Here is a 22,088-nt window from a genome sequence, read left to right on the forward strand (position 1 = left end):
CTGTGGCTGGAGCAGTGTTCTTCACTCATTTTCAGAGGGGGGGGGCACTTTTGCCAATAAGACATCAGTGTGTGGGCTGCCACACATTTGAAACCATTGGGGTTTGACAGCAGCGTGATGATGATGGGGGGGTGTTTTCACATTTGCGTATTGTGGGGGGCCGTACTAAAGGCCACCAGGGGCTGCCAGTGGCCCACGGGCCTTGCAATGAAGAACATTGGGCTAGAGTGAGGAAGTAGCAGACGCCGGAAGATGTTGCACAGACACAGATATGAGGACCCTTAGAGTTGGTATCCATGACAACGCCGATGGCTTTCACACATTCTTTGCCAGCGTGATGTCTGTTTGGGAGGTTCAGGCTCAAAACGAGGCTTTTTGCTTAGAGTGGATATTTGGAATACTTGTGGTTTGTGGCAACAAGTAGCTGGAGGAAGTTCCGGGTTATCATGCTGAAAGTGACCAAATCCACAAAAATGCCGACGGAACACTTTTTTTTCTGAAGTGCCATTATTTTCTTTCAGCACCATCTCACTTATTTACGCAAATGCTTCACCGATGTTTCTCACTCGGGCCGCGCTCTCCCACGCTGCTCTCTCACCACGCAGCTTGCCGTCTTCAAAATTGTTTGCTTTTAAAAACTCACGCCCGTTTCCGATGCACTTCCGCAGATCGAGACAGCCATCTGTAGGTCTGCGTAGCTGCGCACCCCAAACTCGCCACTGGGAGAATCGGCTAGCAGCAGAATTCTATTCTTGCGAATGATGGCAGCTAAATGTCAATGTCGAGATCCGGTGACGGAGCGCAGACTTAGTGGTTTACTATATGGTCCATCGGTTGCGTTGCTTGGCCACAATTGCACTATGACTTAATTTTTTACCAACCATGCGATGATGATGATTATGGAGCGCGTTGCCATCTCCGTGGTGGTGGCGCTGGTGGCAGACGGCAGGGCTCTGCCCCGCCAGTCCTGAGCCGTGGCATGCTGCGCCAAACATCACCAATCATCGCCACCTTCCTTAGCATTCACACACACGCTACTATATGGAACTGTCACGGATCTTATACCGCCGCTGCACAATTCTGGGTACGACTTCCAATTACCAAGCTTTAATGTTGCAATGATACTGCAACGCCGTAGCTATGTGCGCTGAGCAACAAGTTTTATTTAGGCAGTCTTCAAGATGCACATTTAGGCTCCTTATAAATTCAAATGATATTTTACTGTTTAAGCAATTTAATTATGTACGTATCCGTCCTCTGCCTTGTGACAAAGTACACGTGAGTAGCCCTTGTGTATGTATTGTATGTATGCACGTTTAGCTTTTCACACCGTACGTAGCCAACCGTGCTAATCGGGGGTGGGTAAAGTACTGAAATGGGAACTTAACGACAGTGTTGGTAGACGATCTTATTTCGAATGTACTGTACAGAGCACTTAAGCAGACCTCTACGAAGAGCATGTTAGTGCTATGCTACATTATTATTTAAACAAGGTTAAAGTGTCCACGTGCTCCAGTGAGCAATGGGAAGTGCTCATCTCCACTGACGGCTTTAGGCCAGTGGTTGAAATTCCACATGCCCATCATACGACAACATCCGTTGACGTCCCAACAAAGCGGTGCTCATTTTACCGGGCTTAGTCCGAATTATAATTTGAAAGCTTTCGGAGTGCGAGTCGGACACTTGCCACATTGTTACCCATTTAGAACATTGCTGTATTGTGTCCCTGTGTTACGAGATTGTTACTTATTCATAGGGGTGGAACGATTCGCGCCCAAGTGGCGATTCGAGGTCGCGGTTCGATTCACGAATCCACATTGTTTTGTACCCATTGTGGGTGAATTGTACCACCTCCATTGGATGCAACGATCACTCTTAACAATTATATACAGCATATAAAACAATGAAGTCGACTATCAATCAAGGAACTACGACTATATACACATGTTGTATGCTTAAGAATAAATTTGAAACGGATTACTCGATGCATCATTAAACCCCTATTTCCAATAGTGCTGTCCACAGCGCATTGCTATTACGGGACTGTATTACTTTATTGGACCATAGCTGGTCAGTGTTGATTTGTTGAATGTGGGGAGTCCAGATGTGAGATGTGGGTACGTAGAAGTACACCACCACAACGGATTTTTGCTGCACTGCCCCTCTTGATGTCCACCCCGGATCCGATCAAGCCCCATGACAACCTGTCCCGTGCATGGTAGTGGGTCATCCATACAAACAATATCCAGGCTCCAATCTGCTCAGCTTCTGAGATCTGATAAGATCGGGGTGCATTCTGGGCGATTTACCCCGGATGCACTGCGACGGTGCAATATTATTTAAAAGTCCGCCAATCAAATGCTATTTTTTTATGCCAATTCCTTTGTCAAGGCGCTCTGCTTCCTCGCACACAGCTTAAAGGTCGCGGTCTGAGAGCTTGGCTGTGTTCACTCCAGCGCTGTCCTCGAGACAGTCTGGTCCCTTCACCTGATGAAGGCCACTTGTGTTGTGGCCGAAACGTCGTGATTTTTTTTGTTGTTTTATACTTTTACGTGACTTTACCGAATAGAACCAAAGAGTATTATTTAAAACGTCGAAGCAAGGAAATTTCACGAGTAAATACGCACAGTGAACCTTCGCACGGGCACAGCAGCTTCTCGTGCTCATCATTACTATTTTAAAAAGGTCCACATGTCTTCTTTGCTTCTTTCGGTAAAGTCACGTAGAATGAGAATAAAATAATAAATTGATAAAATAAAATAACAATAAAATTCTCACGACGTTTCGGCCACAACACAAGCGGCCTTCATCAGGTGTCGAAATCGAAATTTAAGGTCCACATGCTCCAACAAAAAAATACCCGACGACGTGAACGGGTTCGACAAAGTTGCCATCACTACAAACACTGCCGTTCCGTCGCCTACCCTCGGCACCTCCTTAATACGTAGATCTCACCTTTTCCGATATTGTGTAATGAATGTCGTCGTCCTTCCCAGGGATATGCCCCCAATGCTTTTGCACCACACACGAGAGAGAGAGAGTCGTCCCGGACTCACCATCGCCAACTCCGACCTCTTCCTCGTCGCCACAAGCGTCGTCGTAGAATCCCGACCTCCTCTTCTCCTCCTTGATGAAGGTGCGCACGGACAGCCGGTTGAGGCAGCCGCTCAGCCGCGGGTTTATCGACTCGTCCCAGGAGGGGGACACGAGCAGGCTGGAGCTCGGGTCGCCGATCCCGGAGGAAACGGAGCTCACGTCGGACCCCTCCATGTCCCAGTAGCCGTCGTCCGCGGCGGCGGAGACGCTCATCGCGATCGGCACGGCCAACAACGGGCGTCGGGACGCCTCGAATCAAGCGCGCGGTGGCGGCGAGCGGCAGCGACGACGGCTGGGTCAGAGCCAGACTGCCACAAAAGTTGGGCGAATATACATTCCAATTCCAAACGGCTGGAGGACGTGTGGCCCAAGACACGAGTTAACGATTAACCGTGTCTCGCGTAAGTTAGATCCAAGTTCACGGACACCTTTGCGGTTGTGCGTTTCAAGATTCCAATTACAAATTTAATGACATGGGGTATTTAAATGTTCACGCGTTTCAGACGTGCCCCATCTCTGACCGTGTCGTCCAAGACGCCAGTGCGGAGCGCGTCGCTCAGAGGACACATCTGCGAAGGTGCTGACGCACATGGGGGGGGGGGGGGAATAATGTCTCGGGCCACGCCTCGGCGTTCCTTGCCTACGGTGGCTGTCCAGTAAAACTTTTTGTTATTGCCAACGCACATGCGAGAGAGGCGTGGTGTGGAGTTAATGATGATCACCATGTGGTTGGTCCGGTTCAACCTGTACCCCCCCCCCGCCCACTAATTCCCCCTCCCAACTCGCAGTTGCAATGCGGCCGCAGGGTTGCGCGTGGCAGCACGAGTTACACGAGTTACAGCTCTCCAGGAAGGGACCCCCCCCCACCACTCCCCTAAGCTGTTATTGTTGTGCCTTTCATCACAAGGCAGCAATAATGATACCAGAGCCCATTGATCCTGATGTGTGGCAGAGACATAGCGTAAATGCCCAGATGTTCCAGAGTTATGGGTTTCTGCCCACTCCCTACCCGGGAAAGCGAGGACTTTAAACTTCAACACAACGGCATGACTGACTGTTCCGTATATAATGTACTTTGTTGGCCCAATCAGTGACTAGTTTGAATATACATTCTGAATAGAGGACTATGTTCAGGCTTTCATCAAATATGCAACTTTCTCTGGAATACTACATTTAAGAATGTTATCAACACAAATTCATCCATAACGTACCTGCCATGAAGGTAAAATGAGTGGCACTTTGACGGATTGGTATTTATCCCTTAGAACGTTCACATTTCACGCAACTATGAATTTCTCACCCGATATTGAACCATACCGATTGTCCTTCTGATATATAAAATACTGCACACAATTACAAGAGTTTATATACTGCAGTACCAGGCAGAAGAGTTACACAGCTCACATGTCATTCCGCTTACCCGTAGCGTGGAACCAAGCCACGATTCGGCCCATCAGCGGCAGTGACTGCGTCAACCTCTTACCCTTCGTGTTCGACCGAGGACACAAATAGCCGACGATCGTCGTTGCCGCCATCAGGAAAAATAATGGTGCCGGTTATGAATTACGACGACGATGATGGCGATGACAATCATTGAACCGATGATGATAAATCAACGATTAGAACTACAAATCGTGATCGACGATCTTCCCTGTTGCCTCTGCCTCCGTTACTAGTCAATGCCACGTGTGGTGTCAATAGCAACGGCGTCGCGATGACAGATCATGATAATGATGATAACTTGATCGCAATTGACGCCATCACACCGCCATCGTCTGCCAATCGCTGACATTGCCATCGCACCTCCAAAGGATACACGGTGACACTTTAGCCTTCGGGCACCGGGTCATGAGTTCATGAGACGAGATGAAACCTGCTTTCCCACCCGCATTATCCATTGCATCCGATTCCAGAAAAGTGTGTTATAAATAGTGTGTATTATTATTACCGCGCAATAACGTCACTGTTTTTATCTGCAATCTCTGAACAGAGAAGGCAAAGGCAAAAAAAAAAGAGTTGAGTTTCTTTATTGTCAGATATTCAGATGAAAACTTATCTTAGCAACGCATTTACTTATCTAGGGGACACAGTTCCACCCCATTGTCATCGGTAATAGGAGTTCCAGTATACCCTGAACATAACATTATGCAGCTTTTGGTAAGATAAAAAGGGGTATTGCAGAATTATGAAATCCATTATCGTACAAGTAATATAACTGTGATGGCAAGTGTAGAGTACTACCACCATAAGCTCTCCTCGACTACACATTTTATTAAATTAAAATTTGCTGTGCGTTTTATTTTATAATTATTATTTTAATTCAGAGATACCTTACAGTATACGAAAATTGTTCATAAATCTTCTGCATAAAACTCAAACTGCCAGTGCTGCATTAAACCACCAAACCACACACACTGCTCATACACCATATTCTAAAATGGAAAATTATTTACGGAAAAGCCACATCTTGAAGCCTGGATTAAAACCAGACTCACGGAAGATTGGTGTGACAGAAATATTAATGGTGGAAGGAACCACAAACTTCACAATGGATAGTCAGAGCACTTATCAGATTGGTTGATGGACCTGTCAGAAGTACAACCGCTACGTGCAGAGTTGCCCTTGCTTTCGTCCAATTTTGGGCTGGGAGTGGTGGTGCATGCCTGTAATCCAGCACTCCGGAGACAAGGACCTGTAGCCCACGTAAAGAGATGATCAACTTTAGACCCCAGACGTGCGGAGCTGCTACATGACCAGGAACAAGCTAAGAAGAGTCCAAGGGACCTGCCGTCTCCATGACGACACTTATATTTGTGATGGGTTTCACAAGCCATGCACGCGCAAGCACGTAAGCATTGGTTCACCGGGCAAAACGGAAAGTGCTGGTTTTACGCTGTACCTACAAATGCCCACGTCTTCTACACCAGAAGGTGCTACACACACCCTTGGGACAACGGATTTCATAACTGCTACCCCAGCCAATTTTGTTTTGTTAAATGCCTGATTAATTCCTAGGCGTTCTATGGGGTGTGGGGATAAAGGTTTATAAATAAGCACTTTAAGGGAAGGGGTTGGTAGATCAAGATGTATATCTTGACGCTCATTCATCATTGTGGAGAATTATCCCATTGTATCTGTGGGTTTCCTGAAATAACTCTGGTTTCCTCCCACAGGCATAAGACTCACAAAGGATATGACCAAACATTCCAATGTGAAAAAGAGCAAGGCTTTCCAGAAAGATAATATGTGTAAAGATGCATGGATTCATCAATTAATATTGATCCTCATGGTCATGATAGATGCATCGAATCGTGCATGCGAAAATCCATCATTAACAGTGTATGCCAATGACATGTAAATTTAATGCCGTTATATTCTAAGCTAATAAGCAGAGAAACGTGAACGGACAAAGTTGTATTTAAAATGATTTGTTTATTTTCACGAGTCAAGTTGCTATCATGGAAGAATAATGAAAATCTACTGTGACCCACCGTTATAGTTCAGTCGTGAATGCAATGCTCTTTTGAAGAAATATAGATAAGACTCTTGGCACGTAAAATTCCAAGATTAACAAAGAGGGAATTTAGGACATTTAGAGAGAGGTCGGACACTATTGAAGGCTGCATTACACTCGTATGGAACTCATATAGGCTCCAAACTCAAAGGATTTCAAGACTTCCCATCTTCCTTTAGCCATTATCCATTGTCGCGTATTTTACTTTCATATCCTCCCCAGTCCCTCGCGGTCCATACCCATGTGCTTCCTTGTGTGATGCTCTCCACAATCTGCCCTTGTCTCCTTCCTTTCTTCCCATCCACATTCTGAGCCCAAGGAACTCAAGTGGCCAGTGAGAACAAAGCTGGCATTTGTGTGCATTGCTGCAAAGGGCCCTTTATTAGCAAGCCGATCCCCCTGGATGTGACGGCAATTGACTAAGGCCACGCATGATAATTACGATTACAGCGGATTGTTGGACCCTATCTTACATTTCTGTTTTTCTCAACTGCGCTTTACCACTTCACTGCAGACAGAGATTCCGTTCCAAGCAAAGGCATAACTGTCCGAACAAATAATGGATTCTTTATAATATATTAATGTATTTCAGTACTCCAATAGTTCCCCCTGACCTATTGTGATGTGATTAATCATCACAATTCTAGGTCATATTTTGGGTCAGGAGTCTATTCTTGTTTTTCGGTTGTGAATGTCGCAGTCCCCAGTGGCGTCAGAGGTCAGGTGAACGTGTCACATGGACACTACACAAATGGAAAATACGGGAATCCATTTTCACATGCACGGCTCAATGCACGAATTGTGAAAGCAAAATATTTTTGATACGAGTGATAAAACAACGCACCATCACAACCCAAATGTCTCGCAAATATACATTATATATTACAGGCAAAAGATATCCTGTATGTCGTCATAATCAGACATGCTTATTTCACTGCTGGATGAAGGTCGCCACCACCTATTATGATCATGTGATGTAACAATCCACCTTGCACCTGCACAAACAAATTTCATCGCTCCATCTCCTCGGTGGACATCCTTCAGAAACAGTTCCATTCCTTGGTTGTACGTATTACAATACAGCACCGAATCTAAAGCATCATAGAGCGATGCAATGTTTATATATATATTTAAACAAGGAATTATATTTCACATTTATTACTAAACACTGGGCAGAAATCATTACTGCCGCATGGCATCAGGTAGACATTGCAGTTTAAATAACCTTCAGTGAAAGTGTAAAATAAACCGAGGTGTCCAATTACACACTTGCTGTCACTACCGGTACAGTATTGCATGGTACAGTATTCATCAAGGACTGCAGTGCCGATGACAGCGTTGTGCGCGCATGTATGAAAACAAGGTGAATTACTCACACAACACTGCATGGTAAAGAAAGGCATATGTTTATTGAGGGATCTCATGGTGCAAAGCGGTAAATAAAATCCTAGATGAGATAAAACATAGAGTGTTTGGAACACGTTGTATAATTAATGGGATATTAAATATAATATGAAAATAAGCTGGGAAACGTTTTCCAAAAAATGTATTGCTTTTCCGTTTCGTGGCCACTTCTGGCACTGTTGGCTGTGTTTATTGCGTTTTTCTTTTAGAGTAGCCTCCCAATTATAACTCTGTAATTGGATATAATTTGTCATATTTGTCACGTGTAGCTTATGCATTTATTTGGGGGAAAAGGAGATTATTTTTTACAATCCAAAGTGTCAATTTCCTAAATAACGATTTATTAATATTTGGCACTTAACGGTATTTGAATGAAATTTGTTTATATTTTTAAACCTGGAACTGCAAATGTGAATCCTAAACAAGAACGTACACTATTACAACAGTTATAAAATAGCAGTATACGTTTTATCCACGCTCGCACGAATATGGTCAGTGACCCCTTAGTCAGTGGTGTAAATTCCACATTGCTACGGCGGGGATCAATATTCCCAAACCCAACAACAGCCACTGCGATCATATTTGCCACTGAAAAAACAGTTACTGCAATTCTCTACATTCGGGTCACAATCAACAAGAACAAAAACTTATTTCGTAGTACTTTACTTCCTTTCACCCCCCCCCCACCGCCACATTTGTACATATTCAAATTCCATGCCACTGTCGTAATTACTAACTCTCTGCTGCCAACTGCTGTACGACCGCGCGATGTTTTCACACGAGCAGCGCAAGCGAAGTTCAACAGCTGCAAATTAGAGCTTGAGACCAAAAAAAACAACAACAGCAGTGCGTGCGCGGGGGGGAAACACACCGAGGTCTGGGCAACGAGTCCGCTGGCGCTACACAACACGCCAACCCGGAGGTCTGCGGCGCTTTCCCGTCACCGCTGACGCGCGCACGCACGCACACAGATCCCCCGTGTAGCCTGTAACAGATTGTTGGAGGCAAGTGCCGCTGGCGAGCACCTACGAAGGCCGGCACGGCGCACGAGTGGGTGGGTGGCCAACACCACGCCCGGCCGCCTTTGTCTCCCTCGTCGCGATGTTTACACGCGGCACCAGCTACTCATTTGAGGCAGAGTCGACCTAGGGGAGGCCCAGGACCTGTTCAGATAATCATCACTGGGTGGTGAGCGGGAATCGATCCCGGGTGACCGGGTTCGTAGCGCAGCGCGCTAACCGCTACACTGCCGCTCCCCACACACACACGGAACCCAAGCAGCCAGAAGCATAAGAAATTTTAAACTTGCAAATAAATCTCAAGAGCCTCGCACACACGCGTTCTCGACTGCATGTTCAACACGAATCTTGCTTTAATGTAAACACAATTCATGTACATTAATCATAACTACAACCATCTCCATCGCATCATTATAACATTATCCAACCACTTCAACTTCAAAAGGGCCTCCTAAAGATATATATCCCTCCAATTGGTTTTCGGGTTGTACTGTTGTGTTGTTCGGCATAATTGTTGCGACGTTTTCGCTCCACATGTTGGGAGCCATCTTCAGTGGCTCACAAAACATTAAATTGATCATGTTCTTGGTTCTTTCGGTAAAGTCACGTAGAAAAGAAACGATAAAATAATTTTTAAAATCCCTTCTACGTGACTTTACCGAAAGAACCAAGAATATGAATCCCTGCAGTCACGAAAGCTTTAAATCAAAAATTAAATGTATCGGTCACTGCAAGCGTCTTCGCCACGCATCAACTTCAGAAGCTGCGACCCGTTCGTGAGAGGAAGGCAGCCCCGCAGGCATCGGAGGAGTGTAAAGGGTGCAGTGCTGCAATTGAAGCAATTGGCGGGACCCCGGGGTCTCATCACTGCCCTGGGGTGGGAAAAACCGCGTAGCGACACGAGTCTTGCCTTACCGACAACAAAACTAGTGGTCAATCGATTGGCCTCGTCGAGAGCTACTCGGGGCACTAAGTTTCGTAAAAAGTTGAAAAATTACATAAACACGTTAAATTCACTGCCTGGGGGGCGGGCTCGCCTTGGCAAAGAAGCTGAGGATCGACGGCTGACCGGAGGGCGTCGTCGCCGCGCGCGACCGCGGCGGACGCCCCCCGGGGCTTGCGTTTGGCCGGTGGGGTGGCGCCCATCGTGTTGATCGCCGCCTGCTGCTGGCGCTTGTTGGCGCGAGTCTGGGCGGGCGGCGCGTTGCTGTCGGGATCACGAGTGGGCGGACTGAAACAATAATAATTATTGACCTGATTTTTGCGGGCCCCCGGGGTCCCGCAAAATGATTCAATTATCTGCTCATGCCACTACTGCCAGACGAAGGGTCTCCACTGGAGTTAGCTCACGGGCCATACCGGTCCGTGGCCTGTTGGAACTGGGCCGCAAAGCAGGAGGTGAGCGGTGGGCGAGCGAGCGAAGCTTCATCATCTGTATTGACGGATGAAGCTTCATCATCTGTATTGACAGCCGCTCCCCATCGCTCGCATTTCCGTCTGAGCTACGCCTCCTGTCAGATCTGCGGCGGCATTAGAGTCTCATAGGAACGCGAACCCTCCTGTAAACTGCGCATGCGAGGGATCTAGGTTGCGCGCTCCGTATGAGAAGTCAGAATTAGACACTTATTTTAGTCCGCGCGTGGCTCGCGCATTGTTTTATTTACCACTTCCGTCCGCGCCTCTTTCCCACACTGCGCACTTGTCTCAGTCATAGTTTTGGTAAGCCCACAAGCTAACCTCTAAGTAGCCAAAATGAGTCAAAAACAAACGTCGCTGGAGAGCTTCTTTGAAAAGGGGGAAAGACCCAATGATGAACCCCCCCCCCCCGGTCCTATTCGGCCCTCCGTAAGGAAAAGACTCCCCCCCCCCGACCCCCTCTGCTGTAATCCAACATCCCGTTCTAGTCATTTCCCCTCGACTCCCCTAGCGTCCTGAGAAATGCGCTCTCAGCTAATGCGAGTTAAAAAAAAAAAGTCAACGTTGTGCTTCCCATGCTCGAACCAACTTTGGTCGGCGCTCATCTCAATTCCATTGCCCGTGTCTGCGCTGTTGCTCATGACGACATGTGTACCCAACGAGCCCACGTGTAAAATATTGCACTGCAAGTGCATGGTAAAATTGTGTAAAATAAATTAAATGAACACTTCACACCAAGTACCGTACAACACATGAGTATATTAGTGCTACACACATTCCAATAATTCTATTTTTTTTTTACAAAGGTTAAAGTGAACCCCCCCTATTCTATTGGCTGAAATGAACCAGCGTTAGGAATTGCACGTTACCAAGGCGAGTACAAGTTTGTCTATCCACAAGATGACCACTGGAGGACATGACTGCACACACACTGAGGTGGTTCTCATTTTATTACCCTGGACAAGACGAATGATCGCGGGCCAAGTTGACCGGTGACTGATGTCAACGAAGATATTTTTGACTTGCACGTCTGGCTGGCCGGCTGCAGCGCCGCCCTACACGAGGTTTAGCAGATGCCGTACACATTTTTAGCATTTCAGTCCTCGGACATCCATGGCTTACGATTTACAACGGAGCAAAAATAACCACGCTCATAGTCTGCTTAGCTCATAACTTCCAGAAACAATAAACCCTGTAAACAAATAACGGAATACCTCGGACACGATTCTTCTATTGTCAGCAATGCCAAATTAGGTAAACGGGTGAACGGACATGGAAAGTTTTCAACTTTGGCGATACTTTTTCTTTTACACGTCTATTAACGCAAAAAATTCAGTACTGTCCAGCTGTAAACACCGCAGTGTCCTTAATGGAACTCGGACAATATCAGTGAACTGCAAGTCAATTTATTCGTACAATGGTGTGCATGCAACACATTCCAGTTGCGTTCTCTAACGGGATGTTGGTTTCATTAATAACAAGAAACCACCATCAAATGCCTCGTGATAACCACAACAGTTGGAAAATAGAGTGCAGGCCAAGCTGCAATATACATGGCTTATGCATTATATACATTAGCGGTTGAGAGCATGCAGGAGAGCAAGGCAAAGTGATGCAAGGGCAAGAGGTGAAGAGGGGCTCATGGGGTTTGGAAAAGAGGCCGAAATTAAGGGGGGAATGATGGAGGGGCGTTGCAGGACGCAAAAGCCATGGGGGGCACTTGGGAGCATTAAGGGAGAGCGAGCACCGTGAGGGTGACAAAGGACGGCGATAACACGAGCGGATGCATTTATAAAATAATACAAAGATTGGGGGGCTTGTTTGGCTTGGACGTGTAAAAATAACGGAGGCCGACAGATTACCATCAGTGGGCTTGCACGGCCATGTTGGAACAAGCGGGGAGTGGTGGTGTCCATGCAAGAGCCACATTGACGGCAATAAAGTGCGACTTTACAGAGGAAAAAAACATTGGCCTACAGGAAGGGACCGTCGAGACCAGAGAAAGGAAGAAGTTCGTCCAGACTCAATGTCTGCCATCCCGTGACAACCGATGGAAAAGGATAGAGAGGGATTTATTATCATGGTGTCCTTTATCGAGAAGAGCTTCACAATGTCTCAGAAATATTTTTTCAGGAAGGTCTTGTCTTGCAAAGTTTAACCAATTACATACAAATCTGAGTGCTTAGCATGTAAAAAGGCAATCACAGGGAGAAGACATCGTAGTGAACGAACACAAATCCATCAATGTGGGTAGTATTTTTTCTAGAGTCACAAATCGGTGAACATTCTACTTGGTGTACTGCCACCTGTTGATCACCACCTATCCTCGCAGGTTCTCTCATGAACGTTATGATCTTCGAGCAGTCCACAGACCCCTGTCCAAAAGTGATGGATTACAGGCACGAGCCACTTCGAATATACACCGTGTGCATGCCCAAGGTTTGGGTATGCTGAACAACCACGTACGCGTGGGTTGTGCGATACGTTTTACATTCTTTGTCAATTAATTGAAAATAGTAATGCGACATGCCAATGTAAGTGGAACATTAGTGGGATGGGTGTTTTTTTTGTAAAGCCAAGTACCGTATAGTTGCAAAAAATGAGCGTTTTCACGATGTTAAAGAGATTGCAATAACGCAGTTGTTGCGTCACAGATAATCTCCACTTTTCTCGAATTCAATGCAAATTGAATTTGGATGCACTTTGAATGATCACATCAGTCACAGAGTGTAATTGAACTGCTATTGCTATCAGTTCATATTACAGTAACGCCATGTAGGTTTAATGATAGAGAGGGGGGGGGGGGGGATTGCTTAGCGTTCACAGTACACACGTTTATAACCAAACGACGCATTTGCTTTAAAGCAACGCGACAATACGATGGTTGTGCAATTTTAAGTTGCAGAAAGCTCTCTGCGGACATCACAAGGGTATTTTCATCGCCGCACATTGGCCGAGCGGGAGCTCGCTAAGGAAATCGTTTGTTATCTTAAACTCCCAGTGACCACCGGTTGCCGGCCATTGCTTTCACAGCCGATACGCTCCTGCCGTACTACAGTGTGTGTGTGTGGGGGGGGGCCTTACGTTTGCCAAGAAGACCTGGCGGCCTGCATGCACACAGCCCCAGCACACTATCGTGCTTAGGTTTTCCGCAACACCCACAAACCAAACCTTTCCGTGGGGGGGGGGGGGGGGGGGTTGGGTTGTTATTTTAAAAAAGAAAAACACGATATATTTGATATTGAAGAATAAACGTTTTAGTTTTTTTTTTGCCAGCATTCAGCCACTGCGAGGCTTGATGCGTGACTGTCGATCTTTTACGTTAACCTGTCTTACTGATTTTATGCGCTGCTGGTAACATTCCGCAAATTGAGGGCATTTGTCAAACCCGAAATGATTAAAGGCATGCCAAATCGTAAAGTGGAAACAATGGCATAGCCCACACGGAACAATGTATTTGTAGTGACTAATTTACTCCTGCTGCATGACGTACTTGAAAAAGTGTCATTGAAATGTTAACGTTTATCACAAGCGGAAGTAACGGTTTAATTAGATACTATGTTGTAAGATTCTGCTGGATTTAAATATTTACTAACAAATATTCACGTTTCAATTTTGTAAAACACATTTTAGTCGAGTTCCTATTCTGGGCTACACTTTAGCAGTGTGCTACTATATTAATTTGAAACAATTATCACGGGAGCATTTCTGAAAAAAAGCACACATGGTTTCACAGCGCATAGTGATGCAGTGTGTCTGAATACAACTTTAAATATGTAATTTTTATTTTAATACGTACAGTGCTGTATTACACACTACTTATAGAGCACTCAAATACAATATTCGACCAGGACATTGCAGTGATGGTTTAATGAATTTAAATGAAATTACATGTATGGCACTCCAATCAGCGTTGTTCAAAAATTATTTCTCGTATGAACAGTGCATGACATTCAACTCCTCACAATTCCCAAGACCCACAAATATCTCAAAGTCCAATGGCTTAAAATCAAATTGCCATACTATAAAGCACCACACCAGAGCCAAAGATCAACACATTAGTGGGCGCTGCACAATTTAAGTAATTAACGGAAAAGCATTAAAAACGCTGCGCTGGTGAAAGGTGTACATTAACAGCAGTGGCATTAACGCATTTTATCCGAACGCACAAATGATCGCATTAAATATGAACGCACGCGTGTGTGTGTGTGTGCTCTGCTCCCTTTATGTTTAGGACCTTGAAAATTCTCTATATTCTTAGACATAAATATTTACTCATCCGGTAAATAAGTGCCATTAGGCGACCGTTTAGTGACAAACCGAGGCGGCTCTTCATATATCCGTGCTTCGGAGGAAGAAAAAAAACGATTTAAAAAATGAGAATAGATTTTCCCTTTTTTTCTGGCAACAAAACAGGTGTTAAGATGCTAAAACACCAAACTGAAACCTTTTAAAAGGAATCATGTCTGCATTAACCACAATACATGTGGTCAGAATGCAAACAAAAAACACTGATAATATATGCATTGTCTTTTACACCAGAGACAGCTTTCTTTTGAGCCTAGTCTTGAAATGGTATTAGACCAGTGGATGGCAAAAGGACGCCTTTTGGCGTCCTTTTGGCCTTCCTCTGGTCTAATACCGTTTTATTATCATATTTTGGTACTGGCAAAGGAGGTCCCATAATCGTCATATATATACACACTATACTTACAGTACACAGAAACCCAGTACACACCCTAAAACATACTACACAGACGGTACATGCGCACACCTCCAACCTTTTTGTCATGCCATTGCTGACCATACTCTTTGGTTCTTTCGGTAAAATCACGTAGATAGAAAATATGACCATAATTCACGATTCTGATACTTAAACCACGCTAGTCAGTACGGCCCGGTGGATTCAGGCAACAAACGCGACACATTTCTAATGCACTGCCCTCTGCTGCCCCACGTGTAGCCACAATCGCGCACCAGCCTATAGCACCTGTTATGCCGGCGCGGTCACTCGTCCATGGAGGTATGCAGCGGCCTCAATCCTGCCTGCTTAGATTTCGAGACGCAACGAGAATGAGCGCATTCCGGGTAATTTGGTCATAGTTACGCATGTAAAAAAAGAATACGGCGACGATGCTATAGGAAGTGCACGACCGTATGTTATCAAAACGTATACCTGATTTTGTTTTTTCAATGCAGAATTATGCGTGGCGTTTGCAAGATGGTACTTGTGTGACACTCATACCAACTAGCCCTGCCCTGTCTCTCAACATCACAGCATGCACATAGATCCATGTGACAGGCTTGCTATTCATTGTTTTGACTCTAAAAGTTCCTGATGGTGTTGCGACGATACGCCGAATGTGTGGGCATGGAACGGCACTGGCTCCTTATCTGTCCCGCGCGGAACTCTGTATTTGATATCAGATTGCATCCAACTTAATCGCTGATGTCAGACCTATAAACGGCACACCCATATCTTGACCTCAATCATCACTAAAAGGTCGCACAGCACGACGTGGTCAATTAATAATAATTCCAATTTCTCAAGGGCCCTTAAACAATTGTTCTCAGGGCGCTTTGCATGAAAAGGCGGCCATAGTTTGACATCAACCAAGGATTGAAGAGGTGAGAAAGACGTTTGGAGGATCTTAATGATCTTGATGGAATATTTGGCTGAAGTTCATTAATGTAGGGAGGAGTGAGTCCATTTAAGGCCCCTCACACGCAACGAAACAAAGGTCTAGTAGGTTCAGATTCAATCCGTTTTCTTAAACATAAAAAAAACTAACTCTTGGACCAGTTTAGTTACCAAGTAACTTGGTTCCCTACCAGTTGTATGCTCAATTACAGTTCATGCACGCACACTGCTGTTTTGTCAATCCACTGCTGCACGAAAGTCAACCGCGCCGTGCCAGGTCATGAGGGTTATTTGATCAAAACTTCGCCACGCCCCGTCAGTGCAGGTCGGGGACAGCGTGGAGCATATAAGTTGGAACATAGTGCAGTAAAAGTAAGTTTTTTTGTGCACTGCCCTTTGCCGAGAGGCGACAACATCCGCTGTGCAATGCATGGTGGTCGCCCATTTGAGCACCATCCAGGCTCAGCTGTATTTGGCGAGATTGGGAACAATTGTGTGCAATTTTGGTCAGAGGCCAATTGCAGTAGTATCCTCCAAAATAAAATAAAAACTCACGTTCAGATAGAGCGCAACACCAAGTCTGGAGAAATATGTAGTTGCTTGCACAAACACATCAATGTTTTGGAATGCTCAACATTTAAAAAAAAAATCATAACACTATCTGAAACGTTTATCATCAAAACAATGAATAGCAGCCTAGCACGTTTAAGCATTAGCTTGGCAGATCGAACTAAGCTCAGCGTGTATCACTGCCGCAAATATGTATGGAACGGAGCTCATCTCAGCAAGTAATCCTCAAGTCTGAGAGAAAAATACACATTCCTGTAGCGGGAACCAACACTAACCCACAGAGACAACCAACCACCGTCGACTTCCCATGGATTGAATCTCATTTCGACGACCACAGAGAGCCGATGCGATGAGTCAACCTTCAACGTTGGCCAAATAAAATAATGGCTCAGAAATTAATCATTGTATCACTTTCCTTCAACAGACATAAAACAGTACACAGCAGAGTAACTTTTTACACATACATACACGATCTGACCAAAAAGATAATAATTATGAATGAATAATTATGAATGACCTAAAGTAGAGTGTGAATATTTCCGACAACATTTGACTTCGACTTTGTTAAAATACTGTACAGCGAAAAGCAGGGCAATGATATACAGTAACATCATTTGATCATGTTTAGGTTAACTAAAATAATTGTTCCACTCCATTAAAAATAAAGAACCCATCGCAAAATACGTCGGGAAATGGGTAAGAGAAACTGTAGGTACAGGATAATTGTGTCCTTAAAATGCCAACTGTAAAGTACAGCTCTTTTCAGTACACTTCAGGATGAAGGCCTCCCCATGCCATTCAATCACGCGAGTTGTTTGACTATACTTAACCACGCTGGTAAATATGGGTTGGTGAATGGAAATGTCAAATAACCAGCTGTAAGTCTGGTTGATGTTAATCAATGCTACCATGGCATATTCTCACCCATGTTCTTCACTTGTTAAAATGGTATTTGATGACACACACCCTCAATATTTTAAAACTTTTATTTCTACAAGCGAAAATTACCACTTGGCACCTACTACGCTCTGTTTCAAATTGCCCCTTCATGGAAAGCGCTACATTTGATCAATAGAAGGAACTCAACAGTGGATCTCACAATAAATGTTTTAACATCACACGAATAATTATCAGTGTAAAAATTATACAATGCAGTGTTGAAATCACACATCATTAAACATTTCACCAATGTGAAGTCTAACATCACCCAGATGTAACATTACATTCTATAAACTACTGCACAGTATTTAGATAAAGCATGTATGTACTAGATAATGTGTTGCATTTGTAAGTTATGTTATCACACAACAATGAATAAATGCTGGATCTATATATAAAAACGGAAATGTGGCATTCAAATCACTGTTATTGATCATATCCATATTCTCCACACTTAATAAAATTTGAAAATGCCATTCATCGATTGAAAACGTTTATCTACAACAGGTTAAGAGCTAATGCGGTGGAGCAATGGTGCAGTCATTGGTGCGCCACTATGCTATTATACCAGTCTCCCGAGTTCGATTCCCTGCCACAACTAATAGCAGTGGCGACTGATATACGAACCGATCCTGTCACTACCATGGTGTGTGGAGGCCTCCATCCAGCAGTGGATTGGCGGAGGGTTGTACATCATTCTTATTTATATTAAGAGCTCATTGTGACCCAGAAAGAAAATACAAGGTCCACGGATCAATATAAGGTTACAACACGAGTAAATAAACATTTATTATGGGAAATGAATCTCGAGAACTAGTCAAAAATGGCAGCACTTTGCAATAAGATTGAGGGTATGTGCAAGTCCACCTTGGCACAGCGGCTATGGCAATTCAATCGTGTGTCATTAGCAGAAATGGCAATGCTGAAGCCCATTCGCATTGCACTATCTTACGGTGCCCGTTAAGGACTTTATAGTTACCTGGAATGCCAAAGACCACCCGTCATATTGTGAATTGCACGTGGACGATAGAAATTCACCTATTTAGTGCTCACTCACTGTCAGAGAAAACTGGAATCCAAAATTGGTCACAGGTGAAAAGGCATGGCACAGAAGTTTCACCCAGCGCTGCAGAACAAGAATTATCAAAGCCAAGGTCTGTAATACAATCTCAGAAATGAATGGGTCCTATGTGGCTGTTAGCGCTGTAATTTGAAAAGTGAGGGCAAATGTCTGGACTTTGATAAACAGTATAACATGCACTCCAGTACACCAGACCTTACATTCAGCTCCTTTATAAAAGCCATGTGAAAAAACACACTAAAACAAGAAGCCTCCAGGTAGAGTTGAGTTAATGTTGGAGAAGAGCAAGTGATGTGTATAAAGGACAAAGCATATAATAGGAGGGATTTTTGTCATTATAAACATATATTACACAAATCTAATAACGTGATTTATAAAATACTGCAGTATTTTTTGTCCATTGCACAGCACCCTGTCTTGTAGATAGACACGGGTAATCTTGCCAATAACAGTGCAACCCAGCAGTATTCGATTTAACAAGCCTTACTTGCCGATAAGACCATGGAGATTTAAACTGGTCCAGTGTTCTCGTCGAAACCAAAGCTGATCGGTAATATTCGTTTACGGAGCCCATGAGCTGAAGGAAAACGTACTTTTTTATGATGATCTGGAAATACCAACGGATGTTGGTTAACTGTATTGCCGCGGTGATAAATCGCCCAAAAACTACAACTTCTACCCACATTGGGCGGTGCCCGTTTTTGCGGTTAAGAGCCTTAAATACCGCGTACCACCTTCAACATGGCAGGGCCCAAACACCATCCTCAATTCAACAGCCATTTAAGTATTCCCTTCAAGACAATTTAGCCTGACCGAAGTGGTGCTCAATTTACAGACCGCAGTGCGATGGTGATAATGAATTGACAAGGACAAAGTTACTCGCATTGACAATATTGGTGACAACAGTAAAACGGCTACCGTACAATTTGTCCCATTTACATATATACACCCCACTGATTTATAACGATCCCCTTTAACTTTAATCTCAACAGGTGATTAAATATGTGAAAGGCGATGGCCCCATATTTAATAGTGCAAAGTGTTCAAAAATGTAGCAAGCGAGATTGGTGGGAGACATGGAAAAATAAAAGCTATGAAGTTAGACGTAGCCTTCTTGAGCATTTCTCGCTTTCATTTTATTGTGGGGGTTATATACGACTGTGTCACAACGTGTATATTCGGCTAATTCAACAGCGCTGACAGCACACACACCTATCGGATTAGGATGCACCAGCACCAACTTATTCTCTAAAAACGTGGAGGGGAAAAGCCTCTCTTTTATAATCCAGAGAATATGGTAATTATGGCAACACCAGAAGCAAAATCCTAAATCCAATCAGGAACATCACACATCGGATGGTTTCTAGGTGGCGACGAGCCGGCACCGTAGCACAGCAAGTCATTGTTGAATCCATCTGTACGTCGATTTTAGTTGTCACCCCCTTCTTCGTACGCGTGGTGGGTTATCCGGTACTTTAGATTCCCTCCCACACGAAGTCAAACACCCACGGATTTAATTGGGGGAAGAGAAAAAAAATCCCAATTACGAGCAGGATTCTCTTGCAAAGGAGTGATTGTGAGCGTTTGCTATAAATAATGGGAATTGTTATCACAATACTTGGACTATTCAGAAGCCAAGCAGAGCTGTCGCCTGGATAGTGCTTGAATGGGCGACCACCACGCATAAAATAAAAGAATAAACTCGAACACATTCGTCAAGAACAATGCGGCCTTAAAATAAAACACGCATGATAGGCAACGTTTCAGTCAACGACCCTTCATCACAGCAACATTTTCAAGTGGTTTGTTGTGCGCGCGCACACGCGCGCCACTGCCAACGCAGCATCAACCAAATATGCACAAAACAGATTGCCGCAGGCCCGATGCCAAGTAGCAGAGGGGAGTGGGAAGCCAAGAAGCAACGGTACATTGTTGTACCGTACTTCTAGGCGCCTATATTTTCACTGCATCCATCTCCGCCTTCGCCGGCTTGCGGGCGTTCTCCGCCTTCACCAGCGTGACGATGAGCACCGCTGCCTGCCGATAACATAACCCAGCCGCAACGGCGTGGGGAGGCCTTCGTCCAGCAGTGGATTAACGATACGTGGCGATGGATCGATAATGCGTGCAACGCGTCTAGTTTATGCGGTACCGTGTAATTCAATAGCCCCGTAGCTGACAACGGATATAACGGTGACCGTCACACACACAACACACACCCCCAAAAGCCGCATGTCACACCGGCTCCATCCGCCCTCACAATCCATCCCCGCGTGAGAGCTCCATCACCACCAACCCGACCACCCACGGGGCTCCACCATCCTCTTGCTGCCAACGCCACTGTGGAAGAAGTGAACGAACGAAGATCGACAAGAGCGGCCCCGCGCACCCACACACACACACCCTTACCGAAGCCGTCAGCCTCCTCCATGCTTCTTGGAGAGACAGCGTCCCGTGTCCTCACCCAACCACCACCACCACCAACAACCGCGGCGCCTACCGCCGCCGCCGCCTTATCCGTCTGTCGGCGTCACCCTTACACAGCCCTCGTCCAACGCAGCCGCCGCTGATGATGATGGATCAAGTGAGAGCGCCCAGGGAACAAGACACGCGCGGAGCTCAAGAAGAGACGACGGGGATTGGGGTGGGGAGGGAGAGACAGACACAGCCGGCGATCGTGGGTCTCACGCCGCGACCGCTTCGCCTCCTACTGGCGGTGTGGGACGGCAGCCAGAGAGCCGTCAAGCGGCTCGTGGGTTAGATAATAAGAGAGGGTGGAGGTGGTAGCCAGGGGAGGGGGCGGGGTTCATTTATGTTGATTAGCCAATGAAGGCGTGGCTAATTATCAACGTTGACCAATAGGAGGTTGAGGGGTGGGGGGGGAATGTGACGTAGAGCCTCGTGTTTATTTTAATGAGGGTTCGAGCCGGGTCATGTTTATATCCATACTAAGAGGTTTTTTTTTTGTGTGGGGTTAGATCGCGTAAAATATAAATGTTGTGTCGACACGACCAATTTAATTAAGGCTTGCCACGTAAAACAAAACGTGCCCACGATTCGTTACCAGTTGAGCAGGTTCGCGTGTTGGGAGTAGTAAAGCTCACTTACAGCGACGACCAGCATTCTCAGGCGACAGCCACGGCGTTGGGGAGAAATCCCGCGACGTGCTGGACGGGGTTAACGCTCATTACTCGGGTTCGTCGGGCAGGACGAGGCTCGCTTAGCGGCCACCTATCGACACGTTCAAAGTGCACGTGGACTGTGGCACGTGCATGTTTGGCAGGGCAAGGAGGCAGTGCCGGATTAAGCTTGTGCGAGGCCTGTTGCATATGTTGTAAAGATGCCCTAAATAAATAAATAAAACACATTCATATTAAAGCAGGAATAGTAAAGTAATTGTATTTTTTC

General features: G+C 45.3%; 1 protein-coding gene across 2 annotated transcripts in view; it reads right to left on the reverse strand.

Annotated features, from left to right (window-relative positions):
- The window catches only part of LOC116952718 (cytohesin-1-like), a 56,002-nt gene extending 34,539 nt beyond the window's left edge, over positions 1–21,463 (reverse strand). Inside the window, exon 1 of one of the 2 annotated variants that reach the window (XM_032972341.2) lies at positions 21,090–21,463. In XM_032972341.2, the coding sequence (XP_032828232.1) occupies positions 21,090–21,111 (22 nt within the window). In that variant the 5' untranslated portion in view covers positions 21,112–21,463. Of the gene's footprint in view, positions 1–3,056; positions 3,684–21,089 lie in introns of those variants that run through there. The other variant, XM_032972324.2, reaches the window with a different exon arrangement.
- Positions 21,464–22,088: the final 625 nt, after the last annotated feature.

The sequence above is a fragment of the Petromyzon marinus genome, chromosome 3 (genome assembly GCF_048934315.1).
Source record: "Petromyzon marinus isolate PM22_M1 ecotype Great Lakes invasive population chromosome 3, UKy_Petmar_22M1.pri1.0, whole genome shotgun sequence".
In the NCBI taxonomy this organism is placed as follows: Eukaryota; Metazoa; Chordata; class Hyperoartia; order Petromyzontiformes; family Petromyzontidae; genus Petromyzon; species Petromyzon marinus.